Consider the following 20,365-nt stretch of genomic DNA (forward strand, 5'->3'; position numbering starts at 1 on the left):
GTGGCGTGTGTACAGGCAGAGCTAACCACAAATCCTCCCATCACTGCTGGGGCCTGGGAACGCTACCGCAGTGGGAGGAGAGGGCGAAGACATCTCCAGACCTTTCCTCCCTCTGCCCTCCTCCCCCGGCTGCAGGACAAGCTGCCCAGACGGGCAGGATCAGCCAGGAAAGGCACTGCACACCGGCTGCTGCTGGTGGAACAGGCTGAAGCCTCTGGGCCTGGGCTTGCACACCTGACAGCAACAAGCAATGCAAGTGCGCCGGCCAGGGAAGGACAGGCAGGTCAGCCGTCTTCTTTCCTGTATGTGCTGAAAGTCATTTCTTGGTTTCCATGGAAACCAGCTGCTGCAGAAATGATGTTATGAAAATGACTTCCAAGATTAAAGCTAACAGATTTGCCTTGCTCTAATGAGTGCGAAGAGACTCATCACTGTATTGCCCTGCGTGCGGTTTCAGAGAAGTTGCAAGTACCCCGGAGATACCCCATCGGCAGTGAGGGCAGCATCGCCTGCCCTGTGTCACTGAGAGCCACAGTCACAAACCCCAGGCACGGGAGAGGAGGACAAGGAAGAGGAGGAGGAGGAAGGAGCAGGGACTCAGGGACTTCCAAGTCCCACTAGCTCTCTGCAGGTGGGTACAGCTCACACCAGTACAAGAGGACACGCTGTTGCCATCTCTGAGGGCTGAAATCTACTGTTTGCCCTGAAAACCCAAGCCAGCAGAAGCTGCAGCAGCGATGTGTGATGGCATGGTGAGGCCTCCAAGGGGCTGCAAGGAGACTGCACCGCAGCACCTTGAGACGAAAGGGGAAAGGCAGCAACGGTGGGTTAGAGAGAAAGGCAGTCGCTGTGAGGCTGCCTGTCCCTCTCACCCAGACACTGAATGAGGGACACTTGATTCAGTGTCTGCTTTCATATTTGACACAGACACCAAGTGGCCAAAAATCAGTCTTGTATGAAAATGAAGTTTGGATAGGCGAACTCTTATGTAAGTTGCTCTCAGAAATACACGTGTTATTGAATAAACCAAAGTCATGCCTCACAGAGAAGCTCCGTAGCAACAAAGCACACCAGTGTTTGATGGAATAATTGGCAGAAAAACAAGCAGAACTTAAAAAGCTTAACTCTCCCTACACATTATTAATTACTCAATCAAATTGCATTTGGAAAGAGTCCATAAGAATATAAAGAGGCATTCAGCCTAACAAGAGAAATGTCAGAGCCCAGGTTAGGTAGGACGGCGGAGGCCTATTGTTAATGCTCAGAACTGGTGGTGTGAAGACAAGCTGTGGCCACCCCCACAGCAGGGACACGCAGGTCCTGTGAGAGGTGGCAGAGCCCTGTGCCTGTTCAGCACCTGCAGCTAATCACCTCAGTGGACAAACAGCCTTCCTAATGGCCAATAAGCAGGCAAATCAGAGAAAACATCTGGAAACAGATGCTATCAGGGTGAAATTATTATGAGGAGAGGCTGAGGGAGCTGGGGTTGTTTAGTCTAGAGAAGAGGAGGCTTGGAGGTGACCTCATCACTCTCTATAACTAGCTGAAGGGAAGTTATAGCCAGGTGGGGATTGGTCTCTTCTCCCAGGCAGTTAGCAACAGGACAAGGGGGCATGGGCTTAAACTCTGCCAGGGGAAATTTAGGCTGGATATTAGAAAGAAATTCTTTACAGAGAGAGTGATCAGGCATTGGAATGGCTGCCCAGGGAGGCAGTGGACTCGCCGTCCCTAGAGGTTTTTAAACTGAGATTGGACATGGCACTTAGTGCCATGATCTAGTAAACGGACTAGAGTTGGACCAAGGGTTGGACTCAATGATCTCTGAGGTCTCTTCCAACCCAGTCGATTCTGTGATTCTGTGATTCTGTGAAATTCATTTTTAGTATGTGTTTTGATGTTTCTAGAAGATGCTCCAACATTTTACAAAAATGTAATCAAGAATACAGAAATGCTGAAGGCAGCCAAATCAGACATCAAATATTTTTGTTCAAGTCCTGGAAATGACAGTTAATCATAGCACTAACAGCCAAGTGTTTGTTATTGAAAAGTCCCCATACTCCTTGGTGCAGTGAAAGCTACGTGATCTTGGAAGCTTCCCATTAATATTTTTACGCATTTCTGCTGCAAAATCCACTCAAAATTACTATAATGGATTACCCATGACTCTATTTCTGGAGAGACTCCCACAGCGAGGCTCTACAAAGCTTCAGGATGCAAAATGAGAAATTCTGGGAGCAATCTGTACTCTGTTGTGGTGGGTTTCATCTCCTTATGCAGTGTTAAAGCGCTGCTACGCAGGCCTCGGGAATATAATCACTAATTACTGTAGGCATGTAACAGAAGTCATAAAGAACTTTACAGTACAACTAACAAGCAATTAGATGCTAAATTAAGAAGCAGAACATTATGGTCTCTAGTCCATCAAAGGAGGAACAACGCCCCTCAGAAGACAGACATGGTATTTTATGGAAAAAACTAGTAGTTCTGAAGTCTAACTGTGGCATTTGAAGATATACAGTATGAACAGACATGTGGTATTGCCAATGACTTGATACTGCATGTATGCTTAGCCTCTCAACAAAGCAATTAGCTGAAAAGAACATGATGGTCACTCCATAGGTGAGGACAGCAAAAGAAGAATGCGTTTTATGATGTTCAAGGCAGTGATTAAATGTACAGAGAGCTGTGCCTTGTCTTCTTCAGAGTCAAGCTGCCGCTCAGACAGAGCGTGACTCAGTTGCCCACACATTGGCATTGGGTCCCTCTTGGTTTAGCCAGTCAAACATAAGGTACTTTTCCAGCTGATTTATTACCGTAATGGCAGTAGTGGAACTCACACATACTTGAAAGAACTTGTTCAGCATGGGCAGGATTTGCAGGACTGAGTAAGCTCTCCATCATGTGACGTTTCCCAAACTTCTGTCTGAACCTTCCTCCCAGCTCACGTCAGAAGAAGCTCAGATGCTCTTTGGAGCCTTGCCAGGGAAGGCAGAGGCTGATGTGAGGGAATTAGCTTTCCAGCCTACTCTCCTTCTGAATGAGCAATTTGTCTCAAAGTACTCCACCTCCTCTAAAAGCCTCTCACCCACACAGGTGGCATTCCTTGAGAGACAGTCACTCACCTGGTGAGCTTGCAAAGAGCATGGCTTCATGCTCCAGATGGTCCAACCATGGCTTAGCACTTAGAAACCACCAGGAAAAACATGGAGCCAGGTTGTTGTCTAAATGGTTATGGGAGAATGGAGTCATGAGATGGGTCCCATAGTAAATACAAGCCTTGGACAGCAATCAGAGAAGACAGGTTTTGCATCAAGCCAAGGATTTAGAGAGGAAACTGATGTAGAGAAGGCAAGGCAGGAACCTGGACAGAAAACGAGAGGGACTCAAGGAAACCCCAGAGAAAAGGATATCTGCCTTGTAAGGACCCACTGAGTTGAGGTTAGATTTGTTTTCAAAATCCTCTTTATTCCATCTTACAATGTAGTTTAAAGAGTTGTGTTGTTGGATTTAATTGCTTTTCTATCCTAATAAAATAACCTTGGGCAGCCACATGAGGAAAAGTGGAGAACAGGTCAGCTCAGCACGGGCTGACTCATCCCAGCACGGGCAGCAGTCCCGGCTGCTCAGGGAGGTCAGTCCTTATGTTCCCCTTTGATGTCAAAGCCTCTGGCTGCCCCTGAGACAGTCACACCCTCAGATGGGATATGAACGCTCATGTCTGACTCCCAGACTGTTCAGCTGGTCTTTCTTACCTCTGTTCAGCCAAACACACCAACTTTCAAACCTGTTTTCAGTCTATGAGAGTCTCTATGAGAGTCCCTATGAGAGTGGACACTGTCAAAATTGGTTCCCAGTGTTCCCTTTCAATAGCAGCACAGGAAGTACAGGAAAATAACCCATCAGCCTGGTAAAGAGTATCATGTGCAATTTGTTAACTGAAAATTGTCTGAGGCAATTTAGAAATCAAATTTGATCACACAATGGTAACCGAACTCTCAGTTTTATCACCAGAGCAAGGACTTTGGATGGTGGCACGGAACATTTTCTCTGTAGCTTTCTCTTCCAACACCAAGGTGTTCTTTCAGTTCACTGATACTGCCGTGGAGCTGCTGTCCTATAGCAGTGAGACTCGAGCATCCTAAGCAATATGAGAAGAAACTGGGGCTGACACCCAGAACTGCTGCTGGCAAGTCAGGCAAATGACGCATATGAAATCCATGTATCCTGATTCCATGATAAAACAATTTTGTACATCCTGAAATCTGTGATAAAACAATGGAGGGGTTCTATTTTGCTTTTTTTTTTAATCTGACTCATGCATTCACTTCCTCTGTCTGAGGGCAACATGTAGGTGAGAACAATTTTATTTCCAGTAACTTGGAATTCTCCCCCAGATGGAACTTCCCCGGTCAGCACGTACTCGCAAATGGAGTGGGGAATTTCAAATACGGTTTTAGAACTGTTTCTGAAGCAGGATGGGACCTTCAAAAAGGCAATGAAATTGAGCATTTCTGAACCGATCAACTAAGCCTTGAATAAGAGTGTTACCTTCTAATCATGGAAGATCAATGATGAGATCTGTAGGAGGTGCTCAGCACTGCCAGGATGAGTGAGAACAGCATGGTGGCACTGAGAAGTCTTTGTGGTGTTCAAACACTTTCACTGACCCACTTCTGTAAATACATGTCTGATCTTTGCCTAGAGCTGCACAATTTCCAAGTATTTGTATTCTTTGGGGGACCTGAAAGGGAGCAGAGAACATGGTCCAAGGGTTGCTGATGGCCTCTTCTGACCCTGGATTACATGGCTACTCTTTGAATAGCTCTTCTGAACCTTCCCATGGAAGACAGAGGTGAATATACCTGCATGACTCAGTGCTTTTTCCTGAAGGAAACAAAGTTTCCGGGAAATAAGAGGTCTGTCTGTCAGGACCTTACTGGGGAGGGAGGACAGGGTATCTACCATGGTGAAGCTAGCAGTGGAAGGATAGGTGATCTCTCATGTGAGCTGCAATGGGTCAAAGAGAGAGAAAGTTTTTGAACATGGAGGGGGAGAAGAAGGTTTCTTTGCTGAGAACATTCCTGAGAAGGTTCTGTCAAACCTTCCAGGGCAGGAGCCACCAGCTTCACCCCCTGCCTCTCTAACCTTTATCAAATTTCCCATTTGTGGCTGTTGCTTTCAGAGCCTTTATCAAGTTTCCCTCCAAACACCCCATTTCCCACCAACTCCTTTTAACGGAGCATTTAAGCAAACCATGCACCAGTTCCTTCCCCTTTGCTGTCAGCACTTCACAAAGCAGCATACAAGCAGGCTTCCACCATCGCTTCCTCCTGGGCAGAATGTACAAGCCAGCCTGGCTACCTCCTTCTCTCTAACAGGCCAGTCTACCCAAGGCTGGTGAGGGCAGGTTACCCAGAGCTCCAGAGAAAGGTGGCATGGTTCCTCAGGGCTTTCAAGATGGTAGTCAAAGCCCCCAGCCGGGTGGTCACACAAGGAAAATCAGAAAGGACACAACCAGCCAGCGAGGATGGGATGGTGGATCACAAGTAAACAGGAGAAGCATCTTCCTTCCTCACAAAGGTCATGCACATCAGCAATTCAGAGACTGCTGAGAAGACAGACTCTGCTGGTTGTCCAGGGTCCACCCTTTCTCAGGGACATGGCTAAATAAACACAGTTCATGTGGGAAGGCCAGAGGTAAATGCAGCACTAGCTTTTTCACCGTGCACAGGGGCATGGTCCTGTGACCCAGGGATGCAAAGCAGTGTGTGGCATCCTACCTGATGTCAAGGGGCACCCAAACACCACAAATGATCCAGCCTCTGCTCGTAGATGTGGTGCTTGTGTCCTTGCTGATTCACGGCTGGAGTTAGGAAGGTGCGAAAGTCGTGAATTCTTCCAGTGAAGCCTATTGTGTTTCATAATTCACATGAAGTGAATCACCCAGACATATACCTCACCCTACTGATCCAGTCTCGTTGCACTGAATGACTTTCTAACACAGACACAGCTCCACTAGCACAGAGATCCCCAGGAATGAGCAAAGCTGTCGCAAATGCCAGGCTTGGAAGGTGGAGGGGAGACCAACAAAGCAGCCAGCAGCACCTTCCTGTGAGAGAGGGGGACAGTCACAGCTGCTCTCTGTGGATCTACAAACCCAACCAGACCTCACCTCTTGGAGCTCCTCCAGCTACGCTGCTCACAGGTCCCCGCGAGCAGCCACCATCAGCCCGACTCACAACAGGAGCCACACAAGGTGTGGCGCCCATCCTCCAAATCACAGCTGTCCCAGATGTTTTACTTGCTCTGGTGAGACTTGTCAGCTGAACATGAAGGCAGGTTGCACCAACAGAATAATATATTGGTACTAAGAATCAAATAAACAACATTTAATGTTCCTTTCGCATCAGGATTTTGTAGAAGCATTTGTTTGCAATGCTGACTTGAAAGTGCACATATGCAAGAAGGACGCTAGAAGCAGAAAGGATTTGTGTGCGATTTTCGTCTAGTCCATACTTCCTACACAATTTTGGACAAAATGACATCTCGGGATCCCTTCCAGACCTATTTTTCCCGAGTTTATAGTGCTATTAAATATGGTAACTTCATTGTTATTGGGATGGAGGTCAAATAACAATTTATTATATTTCTGGACAAGAAAACAGGTTATATTTTTTTAATTTACTGATCCTATTTTGCACTGGTTAAATTCTATCTTAGCACTTGTCAAAATTCACAGTGTCTGTACTCTGACCTCTTTTTTCCCCCCAAATCATACTAGTAACCTCAATAAATCTGAAGTTATCAATAAGTATTAGGGATCTGGAGAGCTTAGTGCTTTGGTGAAATACCAGTGTATGTCTGTTAAAATGGATTCTAGAAACTTCCCAGAAACTGAGATGTATTAACTGTGAAAAAAACAGATTTAACCAAAATTTATATAACTTCACAGATTCTGGACAGTTTGTTGCTGATACATCTTTAAAATTAACTAAAACCAGTCCATATGTCATTCTTTGTAACAATAGATTGAAATTGTATAAGAATGTGGAATGAACTGAGAAAGCAGGACTCTTGTGGATAACAATAATATTAAAAAACAGCACTTTTCTCAACTGAAGTCTGCACCATTTTGGTAATTATCTGTCTTAGCTCTGGATCTGAAATCACAGTCACTTAAAAGCCCAGTGACGGGTGACAGATTGTTCTTAGCAGACACACCCCTAAGGAGCTGATGGTTACTGAGGTTTAAATAAAATCAAAATGTTTAAATTCTACTCCTCTAAGTGCACAGCAGCTCTGCATTTTTTGGAGAAAGACCTAATAAATGAAAAGGTGAGGGTCAGGAGACTGTTCCATCATTTGACTTAAAAATAACAGCATAATGCATGAAGTTCTTCTTAGGGATTGGTCTTCTGCCACAAATTCTCTGAGCAGATAATTATGCCAGTTATAGATAAGAATTTAAAGAGACCTCTAATATGTTCCAAATAAATCTGAGGCTTGCTTGTCACTAGGTTCGGGAAAACAAACAAACAAACAAACAAAACCCAAAAACACACACACACAAAACCCCCACAACAGAACTTTGAACAGCATGCATTTTTTAACATTCATTACAAGTTACAAGCATTTAAAAAAGATGAGGGATTTAAGACAAACTGCTGTATCACAATGATAATCTTGATCAACGAGTTTTAAGTACCCTCACAGGAGATAAACAAATGTAAAAAGGAAAACATAAAATATGGGAACATACATATCACTCCCAAGCGTGAGGACAAGGTGCAAATCAGATGGAACCGATACTATTATTCAGAATTATACTATCTTAAGCTTAGGTTAAGCACTCTGAAGGACCATTCATCAAAACAAGCGCTCCTTTCCCTTCCTCACATTGGAAATGGCACCTCTCTGAGGCACAGGGTTGGGTGAAGCTGCTTGTTGAAGGTTCCTGCCAACACAGCCTTCCCTGGGGCTGCAAGAATAACTCACCAGCTACCTCTGGCTGCTGTTAGGCTACTTTAGCTTTAGCAGACCAGAAAACCTAATCTATTAGACATCAATTATATCCAGCTCTCTAAGAATTTTAAACAGTTTACAAGTGAGGTAATTAAGCACACATTTACCTTCTGCTCTCATTCCTGCAGACGTACTGAGAAGGCACCAGTCTGACATCCTGGGAAAACAAAACTATCAGCATGGGAAAATGTATGGGAATATAAAACTACCAGTATAAAGAAAGAAAACCTTTTGCATAGATCAGCAGCCACTGAATAGATGCCCACACCCAGGCAGTCTGCAATTGAATTTAGGGGGCAGGCAGCTATTTCACCAGTGAGGATGATGGCACTGGGCCTTGCACTAAGCTCCCAATGCCTTCCCCCGCAGCACCACTGTGCACTTGCAGGGGGACAACGACAACCAGCTCTGTGCAGAGGCTGCACACAGATCTCCAAGTCTACCCATAGAATCCCTGCTGCCCTACTGTTTTCCAAAACCTCAGACCACAGCTTCTGCCTCTCACCACGTTCTGCTGGTCTTGCATCAGGTGCTCTGTAGAGTTATTTTGTAGATACAAGTGACTTTAGCCCAGCACCCACTTTAGGCAGGAAACTAGAATCCTCCAAAATCACAGCCCGACAGAAGGTCCCAGCCTTAGTAGCCAGTCACCAACAGACTGATCAGCTTTGAGGCCAGGTCACAGCGTGGCAGCAGGAAAGGAGAAAAAAATACTGGATCCGAGAACACCAGCAACAAGGTACAAAGTGTGCTTGATCTCTGATCCTTCTCAAAAAGCAACAGAAACCACGTCACATACAGAAATATTTATATGCTAAACTAACACTCTCAGTGTGCAAGACACTAAGTCATTCTTGTCATGAAATGAGAAAAACCTTGAATTCTTGCCAGGGAACCTGGACACCACAGTGGGACACCTGAGGTGCCTGCAAATCTGCAACAACTGTTTGGAAATAATATGTCGTGCTTGACTTTTATCTCAAATCTCAGCCTTGCAGACTGGCTGTTTCTTATGAGATCCTCTGAAGCCATAAGCTTGCCTTCCTTTGCCCCTCACCGAAGCTAAGCTACTTTGTATAGGAGATCCTGTCCTAGAATACTGAAACCAGCCTTTGCAGTATGACAAAGAAACATACCCCGACTTTTCTGAATCTGTTGATGTATTTTGGATGGTGGCTGTCTCAGGAGCATACTGCTAGCTCCAGAGGAACAAAACACCTTGCATCTGGCAGGGTACCAACAGTCATGTCACCAGACAAGGTACTCCTTGAAAGTGACCCCTCCTTCCCTGTACGCTGCTAATTATACATCTACTTTAGCGGCACATTGCATGCAAAATGCATTGTCAAAGTGGCTCCTGGCAAACCACTTCTCTCTTACCCTTCAGTTCAGTGAGATCATTATATTATATCACTGTCTATGTTAAAAACGAACCAGTTGTCCACGCTATAGCCCATTAATGCAGTAAGAAGGTTCTTTTCCTTCCCTAAGCTATAACCTAATCTTGGCAAAAATGCAAGAGCCACAGAGAGTAATGCAAAAAGTTAATTTAGCTGGTCTTGGGTATATGGGGGAAAATGTGAAGACAGGAGAAGCAATCCACGACATTTCCTCAGAATACCCCTGCAGCCTCCAGCAACTTGTGCTCAGGGAATTCTTGTGCCTGAGAGGGTGCCTGAGCATTTAATAGCCTTCAATAGATTTTACTTCTTTTCCTCTATGAGTTATCTAGTTCTGTTGTGCTGTTTAAATAGCTTATTTCTAAATAAATTTCTTACAGGCGCAAGCCTATTCAATTTGTTATGAATTCTTAGAAACCACATCCCAAAAGAAACAATTGCCATACAAATATCTTATTAGTTCTAGTCTTCAGTTTTCCCTCAGGAATTAATAAAGATTAAGCCTGACACATCCATATGACAGATGTGGAACGTTGATGCTCAGAGTTCATAATAACCCTCCTCCAAACTGTTTGTGATAGAAACCTCAGGACAGCTAACGCATTTTGAAAAATTAAGATGTGAAATGAAAGAGGAACTGTTAAAAGAAACTTAGATAAACATGTCAGGAATGAAATGGGCCTAAGTAAACTAGCTCTGAGGCAAGAGAAGAGTTCCCTTCCACACTCATGTTTCTATAACCCTGTGGTTACTAGGTCATCTTTATTTAGATTTGTTTCAGAAATAGCATCTATCTCCTGATGTCTTCAATATCAGAAAAGAAGTTCTACACCTTACAAAGTTGCAACTTAAAAAAAGGGACCAAAAAATTGCAGAAATAAATACTACCATAATCTGCTTGAAGTGGATTACAGTGATGTACAAGATGACTTAGTGTCTGTCAGTATTTGCCATTACACATTTAAGACATGCTTTACAGACAAAGTAAGTAATTTACATTATATGAAAAATTGTGGTTAATTAAAAAAACCTCTGTTCTACTTTTAGTCAGAAGTATCTATAAGTCCAGTTGCTACTAGTTAGACATTAAATTCTACATGTAGGTCTACATCTAACAGTATAGCAATTACAACCATTATGTTTCATATAAGCCTTCTTTTTTAATATAAACCCCTCTTTCTTTTTTAATCAGGTGCCTGAATAAGATAAACAGATTAAAAGATCTGGCAGAAGAAATAAAGCCAGCAGAAGCCTGCCCTTGTTTCCTTGGCTTTTAGAGGAGAACGTTGAATTAACATCTCTTAGGTGTTGCAGCTGAAAAGATCATTTGTACAGGCAGTCAGCAATGAGTTAGGCAAAGCCAACCCACAGAACCAATCAGCAAAGCCAACACAGAATACAACTGTCTTGCAGTTGAAATTTAATTTGTATTAGCATTAATGCTGAGGGGAAAAAAAAAAAAAAAAAGAGTATTTTTTTAAATTAAACTGTGCAAGTGTGGTTGCCGACTGCCTTGGCAACAGCAGCCTGCACACACTCCTTGTGCCTGCCCCGTCCCCACAAGGGTGGCTACTCCCACATAACCTACTGCACAGGATCTCTACAGTTGTGATAATACATATTTACCATCACAAAGCTATCAAAATGTGTAACTCCCACACATTTGCATCCAATAACATACTGTCCTCCTCCTGAAGGACAAACACCCTCGTGACAATGGAGGATGAGTGGAATAACCATCTTCTTCACAGCTTCTGGCAATTCTAAGTACCCCTTGCTTTCACGGCTTACGAAATGGCATGTGGTTACCACAGGCAACTGCTTGACTCCTATTTAAGTACCTTCAGGGTAGCCATGAAGACAAATAAAAAGTCCTGCTGGACACCTCTAAACTTTGACTTGAGGTATGCTTTAACTACTAGCTCAGGAAGCTGAAGGCTTGCTACCTCCCAAGCAAGACATGCAACACAGCGACTTCTTTGGGCACTTGATCTAAATCCGCACTGCTCCCAAAAGCCAGTGTGTTTCTCTGCTCACAATGGCCAGGAAACAGCTTTTTGTGTAGTGATAATTTTCAGCTGCATCAGATGGCAGAGCTGGTGGTCCAAAGAAGAAGGCAGGATTGCACAGCAAAGAAGAAGGAGGCCTGGACCACCTCTAGTGTCCACAGCCCGTTTTGGAACAGTTTAAGCTACATGTGGAGCCGAACAGCAAAGCAGAGAGTGGTTTGATACCAACGGGTAGAGCAGCTGCCATTTGCCACTCACAACTGCTACGGACAGCCTGGGAGAACCGCTGCAAGCTGCCTGGGCAAGGCGTGCAGCTCTGAGGGGGATGCTGAATTCATCTCACTGAAGGTTAGATATCTGAAGGGTCTATGGTAGCCATCAACCGAAAGTGGTTATCACTCATAGCACCTATTAAATGTATGCCTTAGGACAGGCTGTCACATCTTTTGCAAGTGCTTGCTTCTCCACAGCGCTGTATCAACAGCTTATGGTACTGGAATAACTTAGATGACCAAGAGGTGCTAAAGGTAGGAAGTTCCAGGTTTGTGTGATGGCTTCCTTCTTCTAAGGAGCACAGCCCAGGTTATTTCGGAAGATCCTTGTATCCTGTTCAGACCCCTCAAGGAAGTCCTCTTGGGGATGAAGGAAATAAGCACCAGAGAAGTCAGTAAGCCAGGTTCTTGTCTGCACAGTGTGACGTGAGTGCCTTTGGTCCACTGCCCCGTGTTCTGTACATGCTGGTCTCTCTCTCACTGATGGACTGACAAGAGTTTTGCCTTGCCTGACCTTCAAACACAGAGGTGAAGAGTGATCGGACAGAACAAGGATTGCTGCCAAAGACCAATCCAAACCATTCCCAAGCCGGCAATTTCAGGGTGGAGTGGAGAGGCATGCTGCTCCACAGCAAAAGATGCTACCCCTTATTGATCAACACTAATAAAAATAAGGACTGCATAAATACAGGAAAAATTCAGACTGCTGAGAACAAGTGTCAGCCAGCATGCTCTGATGGATAAAATTAAGGATGCAGAGGCAGCTTCTCTCAAGGGTCTCCAGCTCCAGATGATGTCGTTAAGGGAAGAGATACTTTTCTCTGACCCCTTTAGGGTCAGAAAACCAAGGCAGCAATCCCAAACACATACACAAAGTGCCCCAGCTTCCAGAATAGTGTCTCTGCCAGTGGAAGAAGGTGCGTAGGGCAGGGCTCTTGCTCAGCCATGTTCCCCACAGGACTCGCTGGCCAGGTACAACAGAAGATGCTCTGGGAGGTGCCCCTGCTGGGCCAGCTCTGCCAAGGCTTTAACACAAGGCTGGTCCAGCCCTTGTAGCGAATCATGCGGGCACCTTTATTTGAATCCAGGATGTCAGAAAGAACACTCTGCTTCCTGAGCCTTCAGAACATGTCAGGAAAAAAGCATCAGAAGCACAAGGCCCACGCTTCAGGAGCCCTGCCCTCCTCGAGAGCCAGGGGACATGTCCCCATGCCCCACACACCCCAACGCCTCAGGTCGCTACGGGCACAAAGGGAGGCGAGTGCTCACCCCAAGCCACCCCAAAGCATGGAGCCAGCCGCCCCTCCCCTGAGAAGTTGCAGAGGCTCCAGCTCAGGTGTCTTCACTGATGTCAAGCACTGTCCACAGCCCTCTGCCTACTTTTTAACTCCAGGAAGGGTCACAGGTCCTCATTTCAGAGCAACTTCTAGAACAGAAGCAGCAGAACTATGACGTGCAGCAGTAAAGCAGATTGATGACTGACTACCAAAGAGAGGGGAACAAAACCAGTATGTTACATTTCCTGCCAATAGATATTAACTTGTGTGACTTGGATATTTTTAAAAAGGACAAGTTATGTGCAGCACTAAGAGGAAAACTACACGCTTGTCCTTAGCCTGTTCTTGACCATCAGATGGGAGATGCTCTGTGTGTTTCGCTCTCCAGCACCTTCATTCTATAACCAATTCCCTGTTTCACAGCAAGAAAGACCCTTCTGTTCTTCTCCTTCAGAACTGGAACTTCTGCAGGCCATGCCACCTCGGCAGCAGTAAAAGCTGGGTCTATTTGTCACCACTGTCGCCTTGTTAATCTCAGACATACTAGCATGCTCTTGTGATTTACTACTGTATTCCTCAATGTTTGTCATTGCTTAATAAAATGCAATTATTTTTTTAAACCAAATAAGATAAAAACATACATTACAAACTCTTCCAAGAAGGGTTTATGCCAATAATTTTCTTTTACACACATTGTAGCAAGTATCCTATGTTTGCAGCACTACATAAATAATACCCATCAGCTTTAAAAAGGCTAAACTGCTTACAACTCAAGCAATATTTACTATTATTTTTAGAACAGAGAGTAAATGTATTGAGTCAGTGTGTTCCATGAATTCTGAGCATTGCCTGCAAAGTTCACAAAGACAAAACAATGATAGATTTGGAACTGCTGGGAAGCACTGAGACTTTGTTTCTAAGCCATCAGAGGTTTAAAATAGTTTATACAAATGTACAGTAACGCTTTTCAAGTAGTGATATGTGAAAATTGGTTACGTGTAAAAGTGCATTGTTTCCAAAATCCACAAAACACCTAATAACAGAGAAGAAAACTCAAATTGGCTTGGCTTTCAGTGTGTGAAAAAGACATTTTTATTCAGCACAGGATTAAAAAAACAGAAACAAAAAACCAAACAACAAACCAAACCAAACACCACCACCACAAACCACTAAACAAACAAAAAACCAAAACCCAACATCGACAATAATATTAAACAAAGCGTGAAGATATCTCATTTCTCCTAAGGAAGTAATGTGCTTTTGAGACACACTATTTTTTAAATCAAAGAGTAATACTACACATTTCTTGTTATACTTCATAGCTAAGATGGAAAAGGTCCTAAATTGAACTAACCACATAATTCACTACTTAGCAGGTACAGACTTCTTGACTTCCTGCAAAATGTATGTTTACAGTGTCTTGCAGATCCATAAAACTCCATCCTACGTTGCTGAGCATTATTTACCCATCCAGATATTACTACATGTACAATTACATATCTAGTGCATCATTTCCAGTCCATCTCCCTGATTGAGCACCGGACTTACTGAACCCATTAGGTGTTTTGTCTCATTCAGCTGTGTATGTCTCACACTAGGTCATTTTCAAGGGCACTTCTTTCCAAACAGAGCTTCCTAAAACAAACAATTCTTCCTCCACCTCCTCCCCCCTGCCACCAGGGTGCCTTTCTCCCAGTGGCACACTGCAGCTTTTCCTCATCCCACTCCAGCACTCCGGATTGTTTCATGCCCACACTGGAAATAACTTCTCCCCACATCTGCGCAGCTGGGCTATCTACACCCCTGAAGGCTCCCAAAAACGCCTTCTCCCACTGGGTGCTACTCACTGAGCCTGTTTACGCCTCCTACTCCCGTTACTGCTCGTTTGAACAGCTCAGCTCAGGCAGGCTGGGGCCTAGGCCGGCAGGCGGCTGGGCCTCTCTTCGAGGATTTACGGTAGCACACGGAGGAGGGCGCTGCCGTTGAGCCCGCGCTGCGCACCGCGTCCTGCCGCGCGGCCCCGGAACGCCGCAGGGGCACGTGTGCCTGCAGTACACGAACCCTTCTCCTCTCTACTTATTTACTGCACGGAGAGAAACCTCATGCTGAAAAAAAGAACAGCGTCTCCAAGAACAGTATCTGTGCACTCGGGCATTCTGGATAAGCACGTCCATTAACTGTATTTGGACAAATACATGAAAAAGTTTAAAGCAAATACAAGGACCGAGCACACGAGTGACGCGGCACCGGCCCGGCAGGGTGCCAGAGCCGCCTGTCTCACAGCAGCGAACTGCACAGCGGGGCCGCACGGCCGGCGAGGCGCCTGCGTGCCGCCGGGCCCTCACAGCGCTGCCGACGAGCACCGCGGCGGGCGGCGGGCAGCGCCAGGCGGGCAGCCCGGGCCCGGGTGCCGCCGCGGCCCCTGCGCAGCGCACCGCACCGTAGCGCGGCGCTGGGGACAGGCCGCGGCGCGCGCCACGCGGAGGCGCGCGCCTGCAGCGTGAGGGAGGGGGAGGAGCGGGCTGAGCGCCAGCGCCGCTCGCCCTGCCCCCTCCCCGCGTGCGCGCGCGCGGCCCGCGCCGTGACCCATTTCACCGAACAAAGGATTTTGCTGGAATCTCAGCGCTGCACCTAAAATGGCGCCGGCGCGCTAGCCCGCCCCACCCCCCCCCCGCAGGCACCATAGAGGTGGGGCGGGCCAGAGCGGATAGAGCGGCCTCTCCATGTGCCTTCTCTAGGCCGCCGTAGTCCGGTGTCGCTGGTGCGCGGTGGGGGAGGGGGCGCGGGCCGGGCGAGGCGCTGTCACATCATGGCGGGCGAGGGCGACTCTGAGCCGAGGAAGGTAATGGAGGATGGGGGGGGCAGGCGGTGAGGGGCTTTTCCCGCCCCGCGAGTGACCGCAGCCAGTCCCCCCTCCCCGGGGCGCTGCCCACCCCCTGGCACGCACCCCCGGCCCGCGGGAGGGAGCCGTGCCCGCCCCGCCCCGACCCACCCGGGCGGCGGGGCAGCCCCGGAGCGGCGGCCGAGAGGCGGCGCCGGTGGGTGGCGGCGCCGCGTCTGTGATCCCCACGGGCGCAGGAGGCCGGCGGTGCGTGGGGCCTGTCACCAGGCGCTTCAGTGGAGCGCGGCCGGGAGGAGGATGAGGAGGATGAGGCAGAGGCCGAGGCCGGCGGGGCTGTGCCGGCCCCCAGCGCCTCAGGGCCCGCGCGGGCACAGGCGCAGCCGGCGCCGGGGACACGAGGGGCTGTGGTAGGCCCGCCCCGCTGGTTTTGCTGCGGAGCGAACAATTAGGGAACAATGCGCGGAAACCGATGACAGAACCGGGGTTCTCCGGGGAGTGGGGAGTGAGGAGCGGGGGGGGGGGGGGGGGTGTCTGTGTTTGTTTTCCACAGACCCCTCCACAGGGCTCCCTCTTCGTGGGTGGAACGCCGTCATGACACTTGAGCCTTGGTAACGCCAGGAGTTAGCAATGGTTAGAGTCATAACGAAGGATTTCAAGTGTAGCAACAAGTGAAATACTATTTTAAAAGGATGCATCATGCTGCACGGATGTAGCAAAGATACCTTCTTAGCCAACAACAGCAACCTATCAAGTGACTTCTTCCATGTGAGAGTACTTGAAATTACTCATTAGGAGACTAGAGCAACATAGACCAAATCCTATTTGTCTCATTTGTGCACAGGGATTATGTGGAGGCAGCTGATGGTCATCCATAGGGCACGTAGAAAAAATTATTGAGGGGATTTCCATACTTGCATACAAATCCAGCTGTTGCCAGATGCTTGTCGGCCCTGTTGCCACTGTCGGACGTGACTTGTCTCGCAGGGTTGTCGGTCCTCCACAAATAGTTGAATATAGTACTCCATCCTCAGAATCTACTTTGTCCAAATAACTAGCTTTACAAAAAAATGAAACCATTTAAAAATCTTTCAAGATTTTAGTTGTGCGGTTGCACACATGATATTTAATGGTCTAAGGATTTAAACACAATAGAATGAAAACAAATTCTCACACCATCCCTAACAAAAGAATTAATAGCAGAAAGATGTGCAGGTGTTACTACAGTGCAGTCGCCTTAACCCTGACCCCTGTCATCCTCAGGCCTTCTTGTTGCAGTTTCTGACTCCTGCTTGTGGTGCCAATGTGGATTTGCAAGGATGTTTGTCAGGTGGGAAATAGGAGTTGTGGTCAAGTTAAAAGACTTGGGTTATGCAGAACTCATCCCTGAAATGAAAAATATATTTGCCAGTTCACAGTTGGGTTTATGAATGCCACATGTAATTCCCATTTGAAAAGTAAATAGAAAACTGATAGATGTAAGCTAGGGTAGGTTATAAATGTGAGAGTATGAAATAATTTGAATATTTTTTACCAGTAAGTTCATTTAAAAACGTACATGCCATATTTAGAAGAACTGCTGTCTACAGCCCCTGCCTATATGTAGGATTAGGTTAAAAATTACTGGTTTATAAAAGTTTTATTCAATGTTCTGTGTAAGGTTTTCTACTACATGTACGATCTCCAGTGTTCAGGTTTGGTTGGTTGGTTGGGTTTGTTTTGTTTTAAGCACATTTGCCTTTTCAGATATTAAAATTATGTGGCATAACTAACTGCACAATTGATTGGAACCTTCCCTGTTTGTTGTGATGTATGTTGTTTTTGAAGAAAGATCTTGGATTCTTAAGGGTTTTCTACCTCTTTTGGAGAGTGTAAGGGGAAAAAAGGAAATACTTTTTCTGTACTACTCAGTAGAAAGGATGGATCAGCAGGTTTGCACAACACAATGCCTCCTGTATCAATAGTTAACTCTTCCAAAACTATTCCTGATACAGCTGTGCATGTTCAGTTTTGTTCAGAGATAACACTGAAAGTAGGAAATCCTGGAGTGTTTATTTTTGACTCTTGAGATAATAAGTCAGTTTTACAATGGAGTTGGCACCATAGACTTCTACAAAAGCAATTTGAAACATTTATAGTGTGTTGTGGTTTGTGTTTTTTTTCTTACAGTCCTTTAAACTCCTGGGATTTCTCGATGTTCAAAGTGTCCCATGTGCACGAGAATCAGTTCTCTATGGCTCCCTGGGATCTTTAGTTGTGGGTCTTGGACATTTTTTAGCAACTAGTAAGTACTTATTTCTTCTGGGTTTTGTATATTTATTTGCAATGAAAAAATAGTTCCTTTTTGCTGTTATGTCTTATTAATAATGGGAAGTCATGCAGTGTTTTTTCTCTAATTTTTTGGAGGATTTCTGTTTTTCTTTCAGGTAGAGTTAGAAGATCGTGTGACTTTGCAGTTGGTGGCTTTATTTGCACAATGTTAGGATACTGGTATGTAAAACACTTATTGAGTTTTGACAGGCCTGTGTTGGCTGCTTTGTACAACATGATCCCTGTGTGACCTTTCACACTGCTTTTGAAGCTCCGTTAAAAAATTGCCTAGCAAAGCGTCCTCTTCCTTCTCCCGGAAGTATTTCTTTTTTTAAAAGGAAGCAATTTCAGTGCATTTGGATCTTTGTTATTTTTTTTAGCCTGCTATTGTTTCTTGAATCCTAAGAGATCGAACCACCACCCAGTTATTTCCATCTTTCGTAATTACTCTGTTTTTCCTTCACATATGTCATCCTTCTGTCCTAATTATAAAGGCAGTGTACTAAATGGTCATGAAATTAAGATCCAAATTATAGAAATTAGCATTTTCCCTTGGACTTTCATATCCTGCTGCTCAGTGGCTACATAATGTTTGCCTTAAAGGAATAGCGGTTACCCTGGTATTTCCATTGTGCATCATTTCGTAATGAATTTCACTAGGATTATTACGCGTGGTTTCAACTGGTCGAACAACTCTTGGTTTGATCCTGTCACTCATATAAAGCAGGGAATCATGTTTTCTTTTCATCCCCTCCTCTAGGTTTTACTGCAGGTACAATTTGGCCCAACAGAGGATCCGGCAAAGAATGCTGAAAGAAGGAATGAGAAACAAGATTTTATTTGAAGGCAGTTCTCTTGATCCAGAAAGAAAACAAACTGGCAATGAAAGGAGCGATTCATAGTCTGCTATAGAGGAGTCTGTGCGCTAATACAGCTTTGGGAGAAGGTGCTCCAGGAATGGCAGTCTTGCCTGTAAATGCGTGAGGTGCCTAAGACTGGTAAATCATGGTGGTTTTCCTAGCAAATCCAAGCAAGAAGCCCATAGTGAATCTGTTAAGTCAGGATACAAGCCTTTCTTTGTTTCATATATGTATGTATGTATGTATATGACTCTGTCCACAGACAGGAATGACCTCCTGTTAAACATTTGGGAGCTGGTGTGTTCTGTTACAGGGTCTCAGAGGATTAATGATGTGTTTTGGGACTGCTTTACTTTCCATTATAAACAGAATCGTAGAGTTGTTTTGTTTTGTTTTGTTTTTTTTTTTAGCGAAGTTGTAATTACATCTCATTTAAATACAGGAAAATATTTTAATCAGCTGTTCTCTGAGTTAGTGTATCCTTCAGTGCTACTGTTAGTTGTGCTGTTTGTGAAACAGGAAGCTGTAGACAGCAGGTGAAGGCTTTGCTTGTGCAAGGTAGGTGATATCAGTAGCCTTTGTGTAAGGGAATAGCTGCAGGATAACTTCAGATCATTTATATACGCTGTGAAGATGAAGGATTTCCATTTTCATTCTGTCTGTGTAAAACTAAGAATAAAATCACACTTCAGAAGCAGTCTAAGCTATGTAAGTAATCTTTTTACTTGAGTAAAAACCTTTTATTTAAGACATTTCCTTACAATCGGTGGAATATTAATTTACATTATTTGTAAGTAGCAACAGTCAGTAATTTTATTAAAAGGCATGTTCTACTTGTTTACTTCACTGTACATTTTCAGTTAAAAGAAGGATTGCTATATAATTTGAAGGAAACCATCTTATTTGGAAACATAGTGTTAGATCTAATTGCATAATGGTAAAAGGATGAGTGATGGCATAATACTCCTTGCTTGTTTCCATCTACACCGATGACACAAAGTGTTTACTTTCTTTTACAAAAGGCTTTCTAGTGTGTGATGCTGTAAGCACGTTTGGTCTAAAGGCATTCACTGAGCAAATTCCTCTCCCCCCACCCTGTACTTATCTGAGAGAGTTTGCGATGTTGTTAACTCAGGTAGGTGTGGGGAGGTTTGGGAATCCAGAGGTAAACAGCAGCATTGCTCTACTTATTTAATTTGGAAATATACATTGAAGTACTAAACAAACATGCTGTTTACACTAAGATGATGAAACGTTTACCCTCTGTGGATTAGGGTCTTCCAAGAAGAGAACAAACCTGTGTACTCTGTTGCCTTTTTTCCTCTGTTCCTTGTGTTTCTTCTGGAGGAAACAATAAAGATAAATTTTATGGAGGA

At 45.1% G+C, this 20,365-nt stretch overlaps 1 protein-coding gene and 1 long non-coding RNA gene across 4 annotated transcripts; one reads left to right on the forward strand and one right to left on the reverse strand.

Annotated features, from left to right (window-relative positions):
• Positions 1-6,228: 6,228 nt before the first annotated feature.
• LOC135579091 (uncharacterized) lies at positions 6,229-14,928 on the reverse strand. The gene is made up of 3 exons (XR_010471514.1): positions 14,828-14,928; positions 8,130-8,179; positions 6,229-6,367 (listed from the first exon to the last, which is right to left on the reverse strand). It is a non-coding gene; the product is annotated as an uncharacterized LOC135579091 (long non-coding RNA).
• A 609-nt stretch (positions 14,929-15,537) lies between these two features.
• LOC102092123 (cytochrome c oxidase assembly protein COX20, mitochondrial) lies at positions 15,538-20,365 on the forward strand. 3 transcript variants are annotated; one of them, XM_065057892.1, is made up of 5 exons: positions 15,584-15,822; positions 17,083-17,149; positions 17,989-18,103; positions 18,246-18,309; positions 18,890-20,365. In XM_065057892.1, the coding sequence occupies exons 2-5, from the start codon at positions 17,123-17,125 to the stop codon at positions 19,029-19,031; spliced, it is 348 nt and encodes a 115-aa protein (XP_064913964.1). In that variant the 5' UTR covers positions 15,584-15,822; positions 17,083-17,122; the 3' UTR covers positions 19,032-20,365. The 3 variants fall into 3 exon arrangements, with proteins under 3 accessions (XP_064913963.1, XP_064913964.1, XP_064913965.1); XM_065057893.1 differs by lacking the exon at positions 15,584-15,822 and adding an exon at positions 16,020-16,068; XM_065057891.1 differs by lacking the exon at positions 17,083-17,149 and having other exon boundaries at positions 15,538-15,822.

This window comes from Columba livia, chromosome 3, assembly GCF_036013475.1.
Source record: "Columba livia isolate bColLiv1 breed racing homer chromosome 3, bColLiv1.pat.W.v2, whole genome shotgun sequence".
NCBI lineage: Eukaryota > Metazoa > Chordata > Aves > Columbiformes > Columbidae > Columba > Columba livia.